This window comes from Triturus cristatus, chromosome 2_2, assembly GCF_964204655.1.
Source record: "Triturus cristatus chromosome 2_2, aTriCri1.1, whole genome shotgun sequence".
Lineage (NCBI taxonomy): Eukaryota > Metazoa > Chordata > Amphibia > Caudata > Salamandridae > Triturus > Triturus cristatus.
This window is the reverse complement of record NC_140582.1, coordinates 265,870,133-265,887,177: the sequence shown is the minus strand read 5'-3', so window position 1 is coordinate 265,887,177 and position 17,045 is coordinate 265,870,133. Positions and strand designations below refer to the sequence as shown.

Below are 17,045 nucleotides of genomic sequence, written 5' to 3'. Positions count from 1 at the left end.
ATCCCTATGATGGTACCTCCCCCTCATACATCTCAGCCAGAAGCTGTAGATAGTGTTCTTATACGAAATCAACCTTTCATGTTAGAACTTTGGTAGCTTCTACAGTGCACCTCATTTGGATCCGACCGCTGACTATTTTAGCCCTATTGTGACATTTTGACATCCCTGTGAGCAGACCTTTTGCCTTTGCGCTGACCTTGAAATTAAAGAGAATCCTTTGATACTTGATTTTGTTACCATGTTTGATAATTTGTCAAATTTGAATCGGTCTTTGTTAATAAAGTGTAAGTGCGAAGTAGGTCATTTAAGGATAAGGAGTGATGACATCTCTATAGTACAATTATTGAATACCTCAACTGAGAAGAGCACTAGAGTCACTTTTTTCCCCAAAGTTATTGTAAACCTGATTTTAGAAAACTGTAATAAATTTTTTCATTGGGGCATAGATGTAACTCTCTTTTTTCCAGCAGGGGATTGACAAGGCCTATTCTGCACACCACTCTTCAAGATAATACCCCTTTAGAGAACTGTAAGGTCCCTGTAGAGGTCTTGCTAAATAATGCTACATTAACTCCGATTTCAGTTGCATTAAATGGTAGATCTGTTACTTTATGCAGTTCTGGTGATGAGGCTCCAGGTTTTTTTTTTAGGGGGGGGAATGATGATTTAAGCAAGTGAAATTGGCTGGCGGGGGCACTTAACTCCAATTATACAAGGAAGTACAAAAAGTCCCAGGCATTTTAGTAACAGCTTTAATGTCCTTTCCTGGAGCTTTGAGGGTTGTTTCACTAAGTCACAGAAACTTCGCTTTTTCCCTGGAAGCGGATGTAATCTTTCTCCAGGAGACCAGGTGTGCCAGATTCTTTGATCAGAATAATTATTTTGTAATAAGCTGTCCCACAAAAAAAGCCAGGAAAAGTCACGCAAGTGGAGGTATTGAAATTCTCCTTACTACAGCGTATACATGGTCATATAAATCTATTGTTCATTCTTCAAATTTAGTACCATCTCAAGTGCTGACTGGTCTTCCTATATTACCTATCTGTGTGCTGCTATCCTCTTGGCGAAGAAAAATTATCACATACAGCGACCCCCTGCCAGATGAAAGAGTCCTGGTGGGTCCTTGAAGGGCTTAGATTAAAGACTATTATCCATCTAGCTAGCCCTTCGGGAGGCAGGGGCCCTGACAAAATTCTGATCACACTCATAAAATTGGAACAAAATCTTTGATCAGGTTATTTAGCGTTCCTTTTTTTAACTATTGTTATCACTCCAAACGTATTCCAACTTCGTGGAGGGGCAGCATTATTTTACTAGTACATAAGAAGGGCTCTACTGCCCTCTCTAATAAATAAAGGCAGATTTTGCTGCTCAACTAATTGGAAATGTTTTTGCAAAGAGCCTGCTAGATCATTTATGGGATAGAGAGCATACCAATAATATCCTACCATGAGAACAAACTGGTTTTAAACCAGACAGCTCCATTGTGGATAAAATCACTGCTCTGCAGATGATTTTTTAGAAATATGTGATGTCACGAGGGATGACCATCTACGCAGCATACATCAACTTTTCTTCGGCTTTTGGCCGAATCCCTATTCTTTTGCTTGGTGATATGAATTACTTGGGGACAACCTTGGGCTGTCACCGAAAATGTTGACAAATAAAGGTCTTAGACAAGGATGCTTTTGAGGTTCTTTATTATTTTCTCTGCATATTTATGACCTACCCACAGGTTTGAATGAATTGAGAAGGGATGCACCAAAGTTAGGCCATTGCAATATATCGTCATTGCTGTACGTGGATAATATTGTTATACAGGACCTAACACGTAGAGGATTACAGTACTAATAAGGATAAAGTGATTATTTTTAAAGCTAGGGGATGTAGCAAACAGAGGAAGCTTAATAGCACGTAGGTAGAGAACAGCTGGAAAGTACAGACTTCAACCCCTATTTGGGCAAAATTTACTCTGCTAATCTCTCTGTCAAGGAACACATTTTGCACCTTTCTGGTAAAGTGATGGCCCAATTTAAAGGGCACTAGGTCGCAGACATTTTAATCTAATCTCGGTGTATAGTGCAAACATCTCCCCAACCCTACTTTATGCTATTGGAATTATTGATATGAAATATTCGAAGTTTCATAAAATAGAGGGGAAAATATTTCATAGCATTTACAATTTAAATACAGTTTCTCCCTATACGTTTCGAATTGAGTCTTTCAAGTACGTATATTAGGAGGCTGGCTGCAGTTCTATGATGGGACTATGGGCTCTTGCTCTTCCATCTTGTTTCCAAATTCCCATTGCCGCTGCTCCGGAGATTTACAGATATCTGACCTGATTTCTTCCGAATAACCATTGACTGAATTTGATCCGTTCTTTAGGGCCCCGCTAAGGATTTCCACTTTGATGGTGTAAGAGAGGAAATTCACCAGAATCTTCCTAGGTTTGTCCCTTTGGGAGTTATGAGGAAAGGTTCACATCTTTGTTATCCTTCAAGACCGTGTTCCGGAGTATATTAATTATAAAGGCCTTCATGTCTGATCCCTCCTCAGCTTCTGGGATGTTCAAAAATCTTAAGTTATTCCTTCAGGAATGGTTCTCCAATCTCTCGAGGTCATCCATCAGGCTTTGATTTTGCTTGGCTAACTTAGAGATCTCAGAGTCATTTTTTGTCACATCTTGTTTTACTGTTCCCACCTCTTCTTCCAAAATCTTAGTACGGAGGGTTATCTCATCAAGTTTTTGTGTTAGCTTATATGCCAACCTGATTGGCTTCCGATACTTCGAACCAATTCTTTATTTCATTCTTCAGCCCCATTAGAATACTTGCCAATGAGTCATCAGTATATCCCGGAGTCCCTTCTCCTCTTTCGACATCTTTACCACTCCTCATATAAATATTTTCAGACTCTTTGGACTCTTCTGGTGTGCTTATTGCTGCCAGACCTTCAAACCTATTGCTGTTGGGAATTTAAACTGTCTCCTCTTGAGCTATTACGGGATCGGTCTCGGGTTCGTTTTGGAGTGGGGCTCTGCTTGTATCTCTTTCAGCATCATTAAAATACATATTAAGTACCTGTCCTCCTATGTTCTTGGTGTTTTTAGGAGTCACTTCCCCAGAAGTCCCTTTATGCATACCGGGTAAGACACCAAAGAAGGATTTAAGCAAATGTGTTATTTTGTTAGGTATGATAGTTTACTTTTTATTCCTTTCCCCTACGCTTTTTATTGGGGATTTACCTGCTCTCCTACTTTGAAGACTCCCTCCACCTAGCCAACCTCGCCTTCCTTTAGCAGTGTCCTTTATTTCCTGCACTGCGCCCAAAATGGGGTCTGTTGTTAAAGATACTGGTAGAAAAGTTAGCCTTACCCCCCCGATGTTCCTGGTTTTCAAGATGTCTCTGGAGGGTTTATCTCCACCCTCACCTTCTTTTGGAACGCCTTTCTCCATATGCAGGAGATAGGTACTTCTTACCCGCACCTCCTTGGCGTAACTCGCTCTCTCACCCGGCTTCCTCCTCCTCAGATCTCCCAGAGAGGGAAACCGTTCTCCAGACACTGCGTCAAGGTTTTGCAGATTGCCTCGACTTGTGCTGAGTCTGCCCCTGGCTCTAACGCCGGCTTCCCAGCAGCATCCAAGTTCTACAGCTACCTCTCTCCAATGAGTCCCTGAAGACCTGCAGCGCAGCGGCCAGCAGGCAGCCGACTTTGCACCAGCCATTGATGGAAGGGCCTGCATTTCAACCCGGTACGTGGCTTGTTGTTGGCAGGAATCACTTTTGCGGCACTGCTTAACCCCCAATGGCGCCCGCGGCCGTCTAGCTCACGGCCGCCACGTTTCCTGCGTTCCGGCATTTAGGTGGACACTAAAATGTGCACATATCTCAGATGAGGAGGTGGTGCCTGCTATAAAAAAGGCCACATCAGAGTACTTTTTGATTAATAAAGACACTGCTACCCCAGGAGTAGAGTGGGATGCTTTTAAGGCATATATACAGGGATTTTAAAAAGTCTTGGGATGCTCTAAAGGAAGAGGCGAGAGGGCAGAATTAGCAGGTATGGAAAGAGAAGTGGGTATCCTTGAGGCCTCCTTACAATCTCTAAGTGAGGGGGAAGATAGGGAAGGGTTGATAAAAAAGATTAGAAGAGACACAATTAAACTATAAAATTAAACTGAATTCAAAGTGTAAGGCAAGGTGGTAGGCAGGAAATATGAGACAGTTTGAATACGGGGAAAAAGCGGGGGCGTTATTGGCTTGGAAAGCCAGTTTTGAAAGAACCAGGAATACGATTAATGAGCTGAGGGCATCCTCGGGTGAGGTGTTTGATAACTGGTTGGGGGCAATTGGTCTGACTAGTGAAGGGAAAGAGATTATGAAAGTACACATTACTCAGGAAGAGATCGGGGGGCCATGAAGAGAACTAAGAATGGGAAGGCTGCTGGCTCCGATGCCATCCCCTGAGAGGTCTATAAATTACTATTTGATGGAGTTCTCCCTTTATGGGAGATCTTGTTTTATTTGGTTTATACAGGGAAGGCGCGGGTCCCAGAATCATGGAGAGCAGCTACCATGGTCCTGATCCTAAAACCAGATAAAGAACCAGGAAAGGCAGAGTTGTACCGCCCGATATCCCTGCTAAATGCTGACTATAAGATCTTTGTCAGCATTTTGGCTGGGAGGCTGGCTAAATTGGCCCCCCAACTTATATATCTTGATCAAAAAGGATTTGTCTCTGGGAGGCAGATACATGAATTGACCTAGCAGTTAATCGGTAATATAGACCTGGCTACATCAAGGTCGATACCCATGGCTGTAGTTACATTAGATGCTGCCAAGGCTTTTGATCGTGTTTGCTGGGTCTATTTATGGGAAGTTTGGCGGTTATGGGGTTTGGCCCAAGCTTTATAACAACACTGAAAGCCTTATATGAATGTACTACAGCCAGTATTTTACTTAATAGCTCCCTCACAAAACGTTTGCCGAGATCTAGGGGAACGCGGCAGGGTTGCCCTATCTCGCCATTGTTGTTCAATATTTACATCAAACCATTTGCCCAGATTCTGCGTCGGGATAATCAGGTTATTGCTTTCAGTTCAGGCACCTATAAAAATAAAATCTCAATATGTGTGGACGATCTAGTAATTTTCACTGCAGACCCTGTTTTAACCATTCCCAGGGTGGAAGTCTTAGTGAAAGAGTTCGGGGCACTATCCGGTTATCTGGGATACAATGCAAAAACCGGGGTAATGTGTTGGGATGTCCCAGATTCAAAGGGAAATGTTCAGAGCGAGCTTAGATATCTTGAAATTATTATCATCAAGACACTAGAGCAAATTCCCCAGCTTAATCTGGAGAGGATAGCGAAAGAGATTGACAAATCACTCTCTAGATGGATGAATCCCCCTTTGACCCTATATGGGAGAGTGAATTTAATTAAAATGGTGATACTGCCTAAATTGACATATTTTTTTTAATTGTATCCCTCTGACGTTTCCTAAAGTTATGATTGATAAGTTACAGGGGAAATTAGTTAGTTTTGTTTGGGCATCCAAGGAGCTAGGCTCACCTGGAAAAAACTCAGGTGGAAACTGGAAAAGGGCGGCCTGGCCCTTCCTGACCTAAGGCTGTATTGTATGGCTTTCCAGTTGAAGAACTGCAGAATCCTCCTAGGTAATCCGGGGGCTTTGCTATGGGGAGGTCTGTTGAAAGAAATGGTAAAGGAGTGGGGATCTAAAGGTTTTCTATGTAAGTTTGGGTCAAGAATTGTATTTTTTTAAAGTTAGGCTGAAGATTTTAAAGGCAGCACTTACTTTTGGTTGGCGGTAAGGTTGGTATGGGCTATTTCTCAGATTTCTCTCCAATCTGGGACTCACCCAGTACACCTGAGTGCCTTCAAGATCGGTTAAGTCTCTCATTAAGGAGGGCGGGAATTGAGGTGTTGGGGGGATCTGCTGACGATGGGCCATGGGAAGGGCTGGTTGCAAAAACGGGTGATTACCTCTCAAGATTCAAGTACCTGCAGCTATCCTCATGGGTGGAGGCTAACAGACAGGAGATTGGTGGGTCATGGGAAATTGAATCAAAATTAAAGAATGATGCCCCCGGAAAAAAGGAAATTGCCGATTGGTTTTGGGCTCTGTTGGAATCTGAAGATAAGAAGCTAAAAGCCCTATATGAGAACTGGGCAGGAGAAATTCGGATGACGGAGCCGCAAAAAACTTGGCAACTTTCTTTAAAACTACTTTACAAGGTGGTTAAACCTGCTAACTGAAAAGGAACCGTGTTTTTACAATCAACAAGTTGTACTGGACCCCGCAGAAACTTGAAAAGATGTATCAGTTCCAACTCCAAGATGCCATAGATGCGCCATGTTAAGCGCTGATGATTTGCATATGTTTTTTGAGTGCCCAAAATTACAGGATTTTTGGCATACTGTTGAGAAAGTTGTCAATGATACTCTCCAGGCAAATATAACAATGAGTCTAAGTTTGATATTGATGGGGTTGGAGGATCATCCTACTCAGCCCTTTTCGGCAAATAGGAGGGATCTCCTTTTTTATATGATGCTTCTTGCCAGAAGAGAGATTTGCAAGAGATGGACTGATCCTCTCCCCCCCTCAGTGTTTTGACAGGCTCCAGGTAGTTCGAAAAACATGTAAAATGGATACTGGAGTTGAGGGGGGCCCTCGTAGTATGATTTGGGACGATTACTTGAGGTGGTATAGAACAGCAAGAACCTAATGGAGACGTCCTATGTTTATACCTGTGGCAAACCAGTAACCAGGAAACTGGATGGACTGGAGCAGCAGGGCTAGATGTTTCATTGCAAGTAGACTGAAGGCGGAACAGGTCGGGTACCAGGCTTGGCTTTGCAAACACTGGTGATATGAGGACACAAAAAAAAAGGAACATAGTTTTAGGTCCAGGTCAATGAATCGTGATATGATGCTGTGTAGGAGAAAAAGGAAGATGAGGATTACATCTGCCACATATTTAGAGGCGTTACCCCAACCTTATCTAAAGTGGAACTTGGAACATTGTGTTTGACAATTCTTTTATTGTTTTGTATGATTTTTTGCCATTAAAATCTGTTAAAGGCGATTGGGATGGGAGTGGTCCAGAAAATAGACTATGTGATCTTTGTGCGCACTCTCAACAATCCCTCAAAGATGTTTTTCTTACTTACACTGCATTGCATACTAATCAATGTTTCCTGAAACCTTTGTTTTGGGAATATGGAGTCCACATGTCAAAAAATGCACTGCCATTGTTATTTAATCCAGCGATTTTTTTTTTTTTTATGTTTCATTTATATTGATTATGCACCTCGCATTTTGAAAAAAGTGGATCTACATCTTTATCTTATTAATAAAATTGGAACTGCGCAGAAACATGTCCTGAAAACAAACTTAATTTCTCTGGGGGATACTAGATAAATGGGTTCAGAGTGCTCATAGGTAATAAACTGGGTATAGTGCATTTTGGAAATTTTGAAAACAGCAGCTGCAAGCAAAATACCAGTATAATTTACAGGTCTTTTGGTCGCAGGTATCACACCTGGGCTGCATGGTAACCATATATTTTTAATATTCTCACATTATAAAGTTTCTATTGCTAGGTGCCAGAATGCCCTCATCCTGATTTGCTTGCCAGGACAACACACTGAACAAAACTTTACCCCAAAGCACGGTAGTTTCCTTTTTAGTACAGGATTTTCCATAGGTTTGAGCCTGGATCCACACTCTAGACAACAGAGGATGTTTTGATGGGGTGGGAATTCAATCAGGGAAGTTTGCAGTATTTAATATTGTTGCAGGGATTCTGCACATACACAGAACTATGCGCAGGAAAACAGGACCTCGGTGTATAGGGGTGTACCAACCTACGACATTAGTGCCCAAAATCCAAATACCTACTAGCTATAGTGTCTCATTCGTTCTCCTCCAAATATCATGAAGCTAAAAAATGATTAGACAACCCAGAACACAACACTCCCGACTCTCTCAGGATTCGCTGGAGCAAGACATACTCTTTCGCTTACTCACTCATACTTGTCCACAATAAGAATTAGCAGAGTCACTAAAAATAGTTCAATTGTTTATTTTAACTATCGTGCTCTACAGTACAGTATACGAGCCACTACCAGCAGCAAAATGCATAAACTCAGCACAGTTAGCATTCTTACAATTCCATAGAATACAAAGGGGGAAGTCATTATCGAAAGACTGTGGCAAAATGACAATTAGGCCTAACCACCCTCCCCTTGACTAGAAGAAGTTTATTTTATATAAAGGAAGATCTCTGGGCTTTTGCAGCAGACCCCATATCTTAAAGCCTGAATGTAAGGTTTACATCATTGGAACAGTGGAGCTCTTCTCCATGGAACGGCTTTCTCCAAGTGTGTTAAAACAACATGCAACAACGTAATATCAAAGCACGAGTCTTCAGTACAGCAGCTGTGTGTAGCATGTTATGTCTAGGTGCTAGGGACTGACCAGAACAGAATAACAAGGGGCATTGTTTATCGACCTTGCACATCGTGTTCAGACTAAACTCCAGGAAATACAGAGAACACGAAAAGCAGCCGATTCTCATGTGAAAGGCACAAACAGAGTCTTGCAAAAACAAAGTCATGTAGTAGCATGCGCAAAAGCAGCATCATGGCAGCAAAGCTCATTCTAATTTAGCAATATCGACAATGTCCCTAAGGGCCATATAACAATATAGGGTCGGCTTGCATTCTGGTTAATGTAACAATCCCAGGCACTTCGTAAAACTGGAGGCACAGGGGAGTCCACTGTGATGTGGCTTGCAAGGAATGCAATATGTGCTCTTGACAAGAATCTCAAAGTATCCCATTGTCGAAGTATAGATTAAAAAATCCCTATTCCTCAATTCTCTGTGATCAGAATTCAAGAACTTCAAGTAAATGGGAAAATTCATACCATTTGGTACTCCCACACTTCATACAATGAAAATGGTCTCCCACATGTATAGGTGGGCCTACTGCACAAATAGGACATGATTGTAACCATGTAAAGATCACATTGATAATATATTGACTTCTCACAATCACATATTTGACTTGCCCCTGTCAGTTAAGAAAGGCCCACCCACATATGTTGGGCACTTTTTTAAGTGATAGGTGTTTGCGAACACAAGATGTTGGGAGTTTTGCCGTTCTCCACACATGCCTGAGCTTTCCATCACAAATATGAGGAAATCCTCTTTTTAACCAATGTTTGTGAGCGATATCTGCATAGGAAAAACTGATGGCTTCCTCACAAGCCGTACCAGTCAGGAGTCCTCTAGATGCCTATTTTCCAGAATTTCCGTGATTTGGTAGGTTCTCTGAGGTGCTGGACGATGCTAGGCTTTCACGTGTACCCCAGGAAGTAGCCAGGTGCTGAGGAAAAAAGTATGGTGCTAAAACATAAGTCTACACAGCATTCAGGTTCCTCACTGGGTGCACCTATGAGCATGTCTGTGGCCATTGAGGATCCGGGCACTGTTTTTTTTCCAGGGATGAGAATAGAAATCCAAACAGTGCCTTGGCTCTTTACTGGGGTGCAGATATGTGTGTCTTTATCCCCCAGCAATGAACCAAGGGCTATGTGGATTTTTGATTAGGCTAATAAAAGTTAGGAACAGCACTCAACTCCTTGCTAGGACACGGACACACAGCTGCTTCCACTCCAAAGCTTCTCTTGGGCAGAGAAACTCTGAGAGACGAAGGAGCTGTCTCAAACTGAATGGGGAAGTGGTGTTTGGGGATTTCTTTGGTTGGTGGTGGTAAGGAGGGTGGGAAGAGCAGTGATGCTCCTCCTGCCCCCTCTCCCACCTGCCTCCCACCAGGAGAAAAAGTAGCTCGAGCAGGTCAGCATGGTTAGGGAGGAACTGTGGGCAGTAAAAACTCCCCTTAGATGTTCTCATAGCCCTACACACCAGCTGCTTACTTGGCTGGACCAGTGAGGGGCTAGAAAATCCCTCCCATTCCATCTATATGTGTTTAATGCCATGTGTGGCCTCCGATGCATGTAAATGCAGTGCCCAGTAAGTGAGCACCAGGCTGGGCATTGTAGCAATTGCTGTTTCAACAATTTAACAAACCAAGGGGCATGTTATCAAACCAGGCGATAAAATTATCGCCGCTTTAGCGGCAGAAAACTGTCGCTAAAACGGCGATAATAGGGATTGATAATATGATCTATGGAATTCCATTTGAAGCCCATGTTAGATGTCCTTCACATCTAACATGGGCTTCGATTGGAATTCTCTAGGGCATATTATCAAGCCCATTATCGCCGTTTTAGCGGCAGTTTTCTGCCGCTAAAGCGGCGTGAATTTTATAGCCTGGCTTGATAATATGCCCCCAAATTCTGCATGTTTTTTCCCAGCCCCCTGCCCCCTGTACATTTTCCCATCCATGCCAATAGACCCGATTCAGACGGAAAACTCCTGATTTTTGCTGCCAAGAATAGCTTTATTTTGTCTGTCTCCCGCCTGAAGTTGTTTCTGCTTCATTAGAAGTCAATGGGAGAAATACATTGTCCCGATTATTTATTTTTTTAAAAGCTCCCACCTTCCTTTTCTAAAATGTTGACATGTATGTTTTCCCCCTCAAATTTTGACAGGTTTGACCGCCTGAAACCTTTCAAGGGGAAACAATGTGAGATAATTGTCTCAGGACTCTGAATTCCCATTCCAGGACAAACATATGTGTGCGCAGGGATCGGAATTTAGCCGAGAATTTGTAATGTGGATCCAAGTGTATTATTCACATGTAATTTATTTTACCCGTTTATTTTCATATTTATCCTATTTCACAGGGACTTCACCTTCCTTTTTTAGGACGTTTGGGTGGTGTAATTCTTATGTAGTATTTTGCATTTTCTTGTTCCTATTTATATCTGTATCCTAGGCATTATGTTAATAGTGTTACATTTGTTGTGTTGACCTCTGTCGTAGGACCTATTCACCATGTTTGTAGGCTTAGACCTCTTCATGACGTTTTGATGCTTAATTCCAGTTCCCTCTCCTTTTTCTCCTAATCTCTACGTTCTATTAACCTTAATTTGTGTGAAGCCCTCCGCCTTGTAGGCCCTTTACAAATAAAAAGCACCTGCTGTTTTCAGTATGTCTTTCATTTTTAATTTCCACCCTTTCAACAGCAAATGCACAATTGTTCGCTTGCTTTGTTAATTGTAGGATCGTGGACTTCAGTCATTTGACTATAACCACTTAAACCACAAGCAGTTTTTGTAAATGCGCCAGTTTACTGGTTACAAACATGTATTGATTGCCTGCTGTGATATTAGAGTTTCATTATATTTTTTGCAAACTCCTCGAGAAAGGCACATACAGGGGTGCCTGCCTGGCATTGATAACCATCCCTGAGGTATACATCTAGCTGTCGGGGGTGTTTAAAAGTGTCACTCTACATTTAAGACGTTGTACTGCTATTTTTGTGTTTTTTGATCACTGAAGTTAATCGTACCTGTGTGTGAGAGTTCAATTAAAAACATATCCCCCAGGGCTGATGATTTTAGGTTATGACAAAAAATGCTTCTGTTCTGAACTCCACTATGGCTCTTGTAATTGTTTTGCATTTTGCAGTATGTATTATATTGAAGCAGTGTATTTTTACACTCCTGGTTGCTTATAAATGCTGCTGGACCAGGTCATTTCTGGCACCTCAATGTTACTTGAGCTGTCAGTCATGAGTGATGTTTACAACGTCCCTTACACTATCTCATGCAGGAACATGGAGATGAGCGTGTCTGATAGTTTTTTCTTTTGTTTCCAACATAGGATATAGCCAAAATGTATGGAATTACATCACCGTCCACCTATCTTTTCATCAAGAACTGCGAGAAGGTATGTTGTGTGATATTTTCAATTTTTTTTATATTATTACATCATTTTTCGTTCTTGTATAAATCTGATTTTAGGGAGTCATAAAGTAGCACCCTCATACCCTGTGTTTTAGATATAAACATGTGACTTGTATGCTGTCATACGACTTTTCTAAATTATCACATCCAGCACTCTGTAGCAGAGATGGTGATTGAGAACTGATCCTTTGGGAATCGGAGGAAATGTAGATATTCAGATACTCAAAACTGGGACTGTGGGCCATGGTAGTGTTGGAGCATGTGTTTTCTCTTTCACCTACACATCATTCCTAAACCCCGCTATAAAGGTCGATGGATCTTTGATGTCTGCATAAATGTAATGAGCTGCAGCCAATATAAAACTTTATCAATTATCATTTTTTCTAATTCGGTCAATAAATAGATTTAGTGTGTTAAAAAGGTTTTGTATTAGATCTTTTAGTTTGTCATCTTTATTAAAGTATTATTTCCAAGTCTCATCAACAATGGTTGTTATAATCAATCAATCAATATTAGGTAATAAGATACATGAATATATTAGTCAATAATGCAATCAATATAATAATAATGAAACATGCATAATCCATAAAGTAACTACCCTATTCTAAATAAATAAAAAAATGCTAGAAGGAAAACATGTTTACATTCAAATACTTATGAAGGGTTCTCATGAGGGAATCGAGCATTAGCATGTAGCTTTAGCAAAATAAGGTGGTAAGTATTCTAAGCTCAAATATCTGCAGACCATGAAATAAGCTAAGACTTCTCATATAAAGAAATCCAAGGAACTCAATGAAGAGTTTCCTCTCAAAGTGTCGGGGGGTGGGTAGAAGGAAATGTTGCTCTTAGTCTAAGGAAAAGGAGGAATGAAAATCCCAATCAATCTGCCTAGAATTTGTCTAACAACATGCACTATATAAATAAACATTTTCTATGTAGCAACATTTATATTTTTACTTCTTCATGGTGACTAATAAGATTCCAGCACGCTCCAGGAAACAGGTTTACTTCCCATTTTCTCTCCAGGGTACAATCGTCTTTTAACCATGTGTCTTTGAATGTTGCGGCATATCCTTTCTTGTTTTCCACAAACTTCTTCCCATCATTCATTGTCCCTGTCGTCTGCATCTTTTGAGGTGAGAACCTCACTGTCAGTCGTTAAATACAAACATGTATTGTATTGTATAAGCTTTATTTCGAAAACTCGTGTCACAAAAAAAAAGAAATACAAACGAGTGTCTATTCACTAGCTAACAAACAGTAGCTTCCAAAGTTGCAACATCTGCGGCAAACAGAAGAAAAACATCTTGCACAATGGTCGTTTAATGTGAAAAACAAGCCTTTCAGTATTAATATATTTTCTTATTTATTCATGGCATCATCAGATCTGTCCAGTCAATAACCAATGCTTCATTTTTATGTTACAGGCCTATAAGTATGGTTGCCTACTAAACATTTTGTATTTAACACATTTCATAATTTCACTGTAGCATCATAGATATCTGTAAAAAACAAATCATTTACATTTTCTTCTATCCATTTATAATAGTTTCTCTGAAAGAGAAACATGTTTTATTAGTCTATCCACTGGTTCTTTAGCTTTTCAAAGTCATGTAACTTCACATCTATCCACCAGAAATGCTAGAGACCACCACTTTTGTGTCACAAGGGGAGTAACTCCAGATGTCTAGAACTAATTAATAATGCAGCCAATGGAAATGGGGTCACCTGTATTCCAAGGCAATGTCCTGAGGCAATTGTAACATATATAAAATCCATATGGGTTTGGACAGCAGTTTGCATGATTCCCCCTCCACACATCCTTTTTGGGTGCATGCCCATATTCACCAATAGATCCCAACATGTTGGACAAACACAGAAGGCAAACTCTGTATCAAAGTGCTAAGGGGCCAAGTAATTGGTAAACATGAACTATACAAATGCCACATAACCTGACATATGGGATGGTTTATTTCTTTAACGATAAGAGTTTCAGGCAGAAACTTGGGGGAGGGCGCAAAACCATAATTAATATTGTTGAAGATTGTTACCTAGAAGAACTTTGATTTTCTGATAAGAACCAGGCTGTTCAATATGTAGCTTATGTACAAGCATACTGTTCTCATTGTATGTTGTGGGGGGTTGGTAATTGGTAACAATAAGTGTGTAAATTCAGAACTAATGTAATGTATTTACTGCAGCATCTGCTACCAAGTATTCCTCACCTATGGCTGAAACCAAACCCTATTCTTCCCACATTGTAAATCAATCATCAATGCTCTAAGGAAAGTACAGATAATGGGACCAGTACATTCTCAACCTCAGCTCTTCTCTAGAAAAAGGTTCATAACATCATTTTGTCTCAGAATTTCCAAAGTGAGCTTAAAGGATGCTTTGAGTGAGCATTAGCCTACCCCAAAGATCAAGAAGTCCAGAAGGTCCATTTGATTTCTGCTTGACTCCATTGCTAACGGCATCTTTGAGCTGTTTTCCTGCATTATTCCCTTACCCATTGTCATGACCTACCATTCATCACTTATTCAGCTTTAAGACATGTCTAATCCCATGTTTCCCATTCGGCCTCCCTGCTCCCAGTTGTATGCATTTACCTTATTAGAGCCTGATTACAAGTTCCTTGTGATATTCTCACCCCTGCGTAAATTCCGGTTTACGCATGAGTCAGAATTACGAGTTTGAAGGTATTTAACACATTTAATAATTATCAGGCGTGCTAAATATCTCATTCTTCATACAATTTTAGCAGATCAATCCTGCTGAAATTTAACCAGGGAAAAACATATGGGATTTACCATGTAATGCAGATTTTGGTGCGTTAAACACCAAAATCTGCATGTTATTTCCTATAAACGCTTAATAATTGGTGTTATTTATCACTTCCGATAAATAACGTATACTGTGGTATCCCTAATTATCAGGGGTGATAAATAATGTCTGGGATTGTAATCAGGCCTTTAGAATCTGTGGTTTGCCTACTAAGCTTTTGTGCAAACCCATTCCACCCTATATTTTTTTTTCTGGTCGATAATGATCATCTGCTGCAACAAGAAATAAGACTGAAAAATCTGAAGACATTGGTCATTTAATTATGGATGGACATATCATTCCATATCCTCTCCTTCTTACTGTGAGGGCAGAACAGTGAGCACTGCCCTGAGCTGATGCTGGCAGAACCCTATGCACTCCTGTCACTTTAAATGTATTGTATGTCTGTAAAGAGTTACCCGGTTTTATTGATCTGCTCCATTTCTTGCTCTGCATCATTGTGGATGTATTTGTTCCTCAAAGGCTTGTAGAGAAAAATACTTCAGGCCCGGGTATACCAACATTTGGCCCAACACGCCAAGACCACTTTCTACATTGCCCTGAATCAAATGCAGGGAGCAGGCATGTGCCATATTTACTAGGATTTGGTGTATTCCGGCTCTCTCTGTGTGCTGGCTCACTGAGTCTGCCTTAACCCTACGCAGGAACCATTGCGCGGTTGTGCAAGGGTGCCTGCATTACCAGCAGGATTGGTTTTGTGCAGGAAGGGACAAAACCAATACTCAGAGGCATTTTCCTCTTTCTATGCGTGCTGCATAGAAAGAGGGAATAACGAGGAGAAATTAACATATTTCTCCTCATTACACCTCTTTTGGGATGGTTTATAATTTTGAACCATTTCCAGGTTTGCAATTCTTAGTAAATATAGGAATGTGCCAAAATCCATCGGTGGATGCATGAGAACACCCATGCTCCAACCAGGGAGCATCTTCCCAACACAGAGTAACAAAAGGCAGCAACTTGCACTGCTGTGCGTTACTCTAGATTTACTAAGCCATGCAAGTGACTTAGTAAATCTGACTTAAGGGCTCGCGTTACCTTGCATGATGCAAGGGCAATTCAACCCCTTGGTAAATCTGAGCCCTAGTTCACATGACGGTTTTCTTTTTTTTTTAATGCTACATGTTGTGAAGAAGAATGGCACCTCACTTTCTCATTTATATATGGATATGTGTTTTTGCTTTGCAGGTTGACGTGTTCAAAGGAGCTGAAATTCAGGAAATCGAGAAAAAGCTAAAATTACACATATGATCGCTCAAGATTTATATGATGATTTTTCTAACCACTGTGGAGATGTGAAGATGCAAGCTTATATTCAAGCAAGGTCGCGGCATATGACAAGTGCAATAAAGATATATACAGTGTGTATGTTTGTTGTTTTTTATACACTTTCTAATTTTCATTGCCTGACTCTCCTTCGATCTGTGCAGTTGAAGTCTATGTAATTTTTCAAAACAGTTTCAAAACATGCAGTTAAATAAAAACACCCATCTTATAGGGAACAACTTGTCATACAGAGGGTCAAAGCCTTTTCATACAATTGGAATTAAATGTGTCCTTGCGATTGCAGATGAAATTGTTTTTTAAGGTATTACCTATAATACAATTGGTTCTTTCCATTCTCTGTCTGGGACTGCGTTTCACTCTCCCAGGTTGGGAAGTATTTCAAGCACTTTCCTCCCTCAGCCCCTTTTTCCATACGCCCTAGACGTACTTCTCCACAAGGTAAAGGCCAAAACACCTACCACCACTGAAGAAACGCAAGCCTAACTAAACGTGGCACAGTCCTCCCATACTGAACTATACAAAAAAGTGATGGATGGAATGCTTGAATTATTCTCAGACACTGGTAATAACTCGATGGATCCCAGCCCATTGGTATTTTGCACACATTGCAACCTCAGTTTGGACCCAGCTTTATGCAAATCAGTCTTGACCCAGCTCCAATGGGAACAATCCAGCCCAAACTGACTGGCTAAGCCAGGTCCTCCCTGAACTGGAATGCAAGTTTGGGGTTACCCATGCAATCATGTGATTCAGAGGGAATATTTGAAAAATGTGCTCTTCCTTGCTCACTCGTTTACATTTTGAAGCCAGAACTGGAGACAAATTTAATTGGTAACAATAGTTCACATAGCTCTCTATGAAACAGTACCCCACTTGTATGACTCGGCCTATAGCTGCTACAAAATATGTGGAAAAATCGGAATTATGTCTTGCAAATTAACCCTTTTTGCAATGTGTGTAGCAGCAGTATATGTATGGGCTGGGCCTGGCCGTCACTGAGGGAAACCTACG

General features: G+C 40.9%; 1 protein-coding gene across 1 annotated transcript in view; it reads left to right on the top strand.

Moving 5' to 3' along the window:
* The window catches only part of LOC146862138 (thioredoxin-2-like), an 83,305-nt gene extending 67,192 nt beyond the window's left edge, over positions 1-16,113 (top strand). The window contains exons 4-5 of the mRNA XM_085643226.1: positions 11,821-11,886; positions 15,936-16,113. Of these exons, the coding sequence (XP_085499352.1) occupies positions 11,821-11,886; positions 15,936-15,998 (129 nt within the window). The 3' untranslated portion in view covers positions 15,999-16,113. The remainder of the gene's footprint in view (positions 1-11,820; positions 11,887-15,935) is intronic.
* Positions 16,114-17,045: the final 932 nt, after the last annotated feature.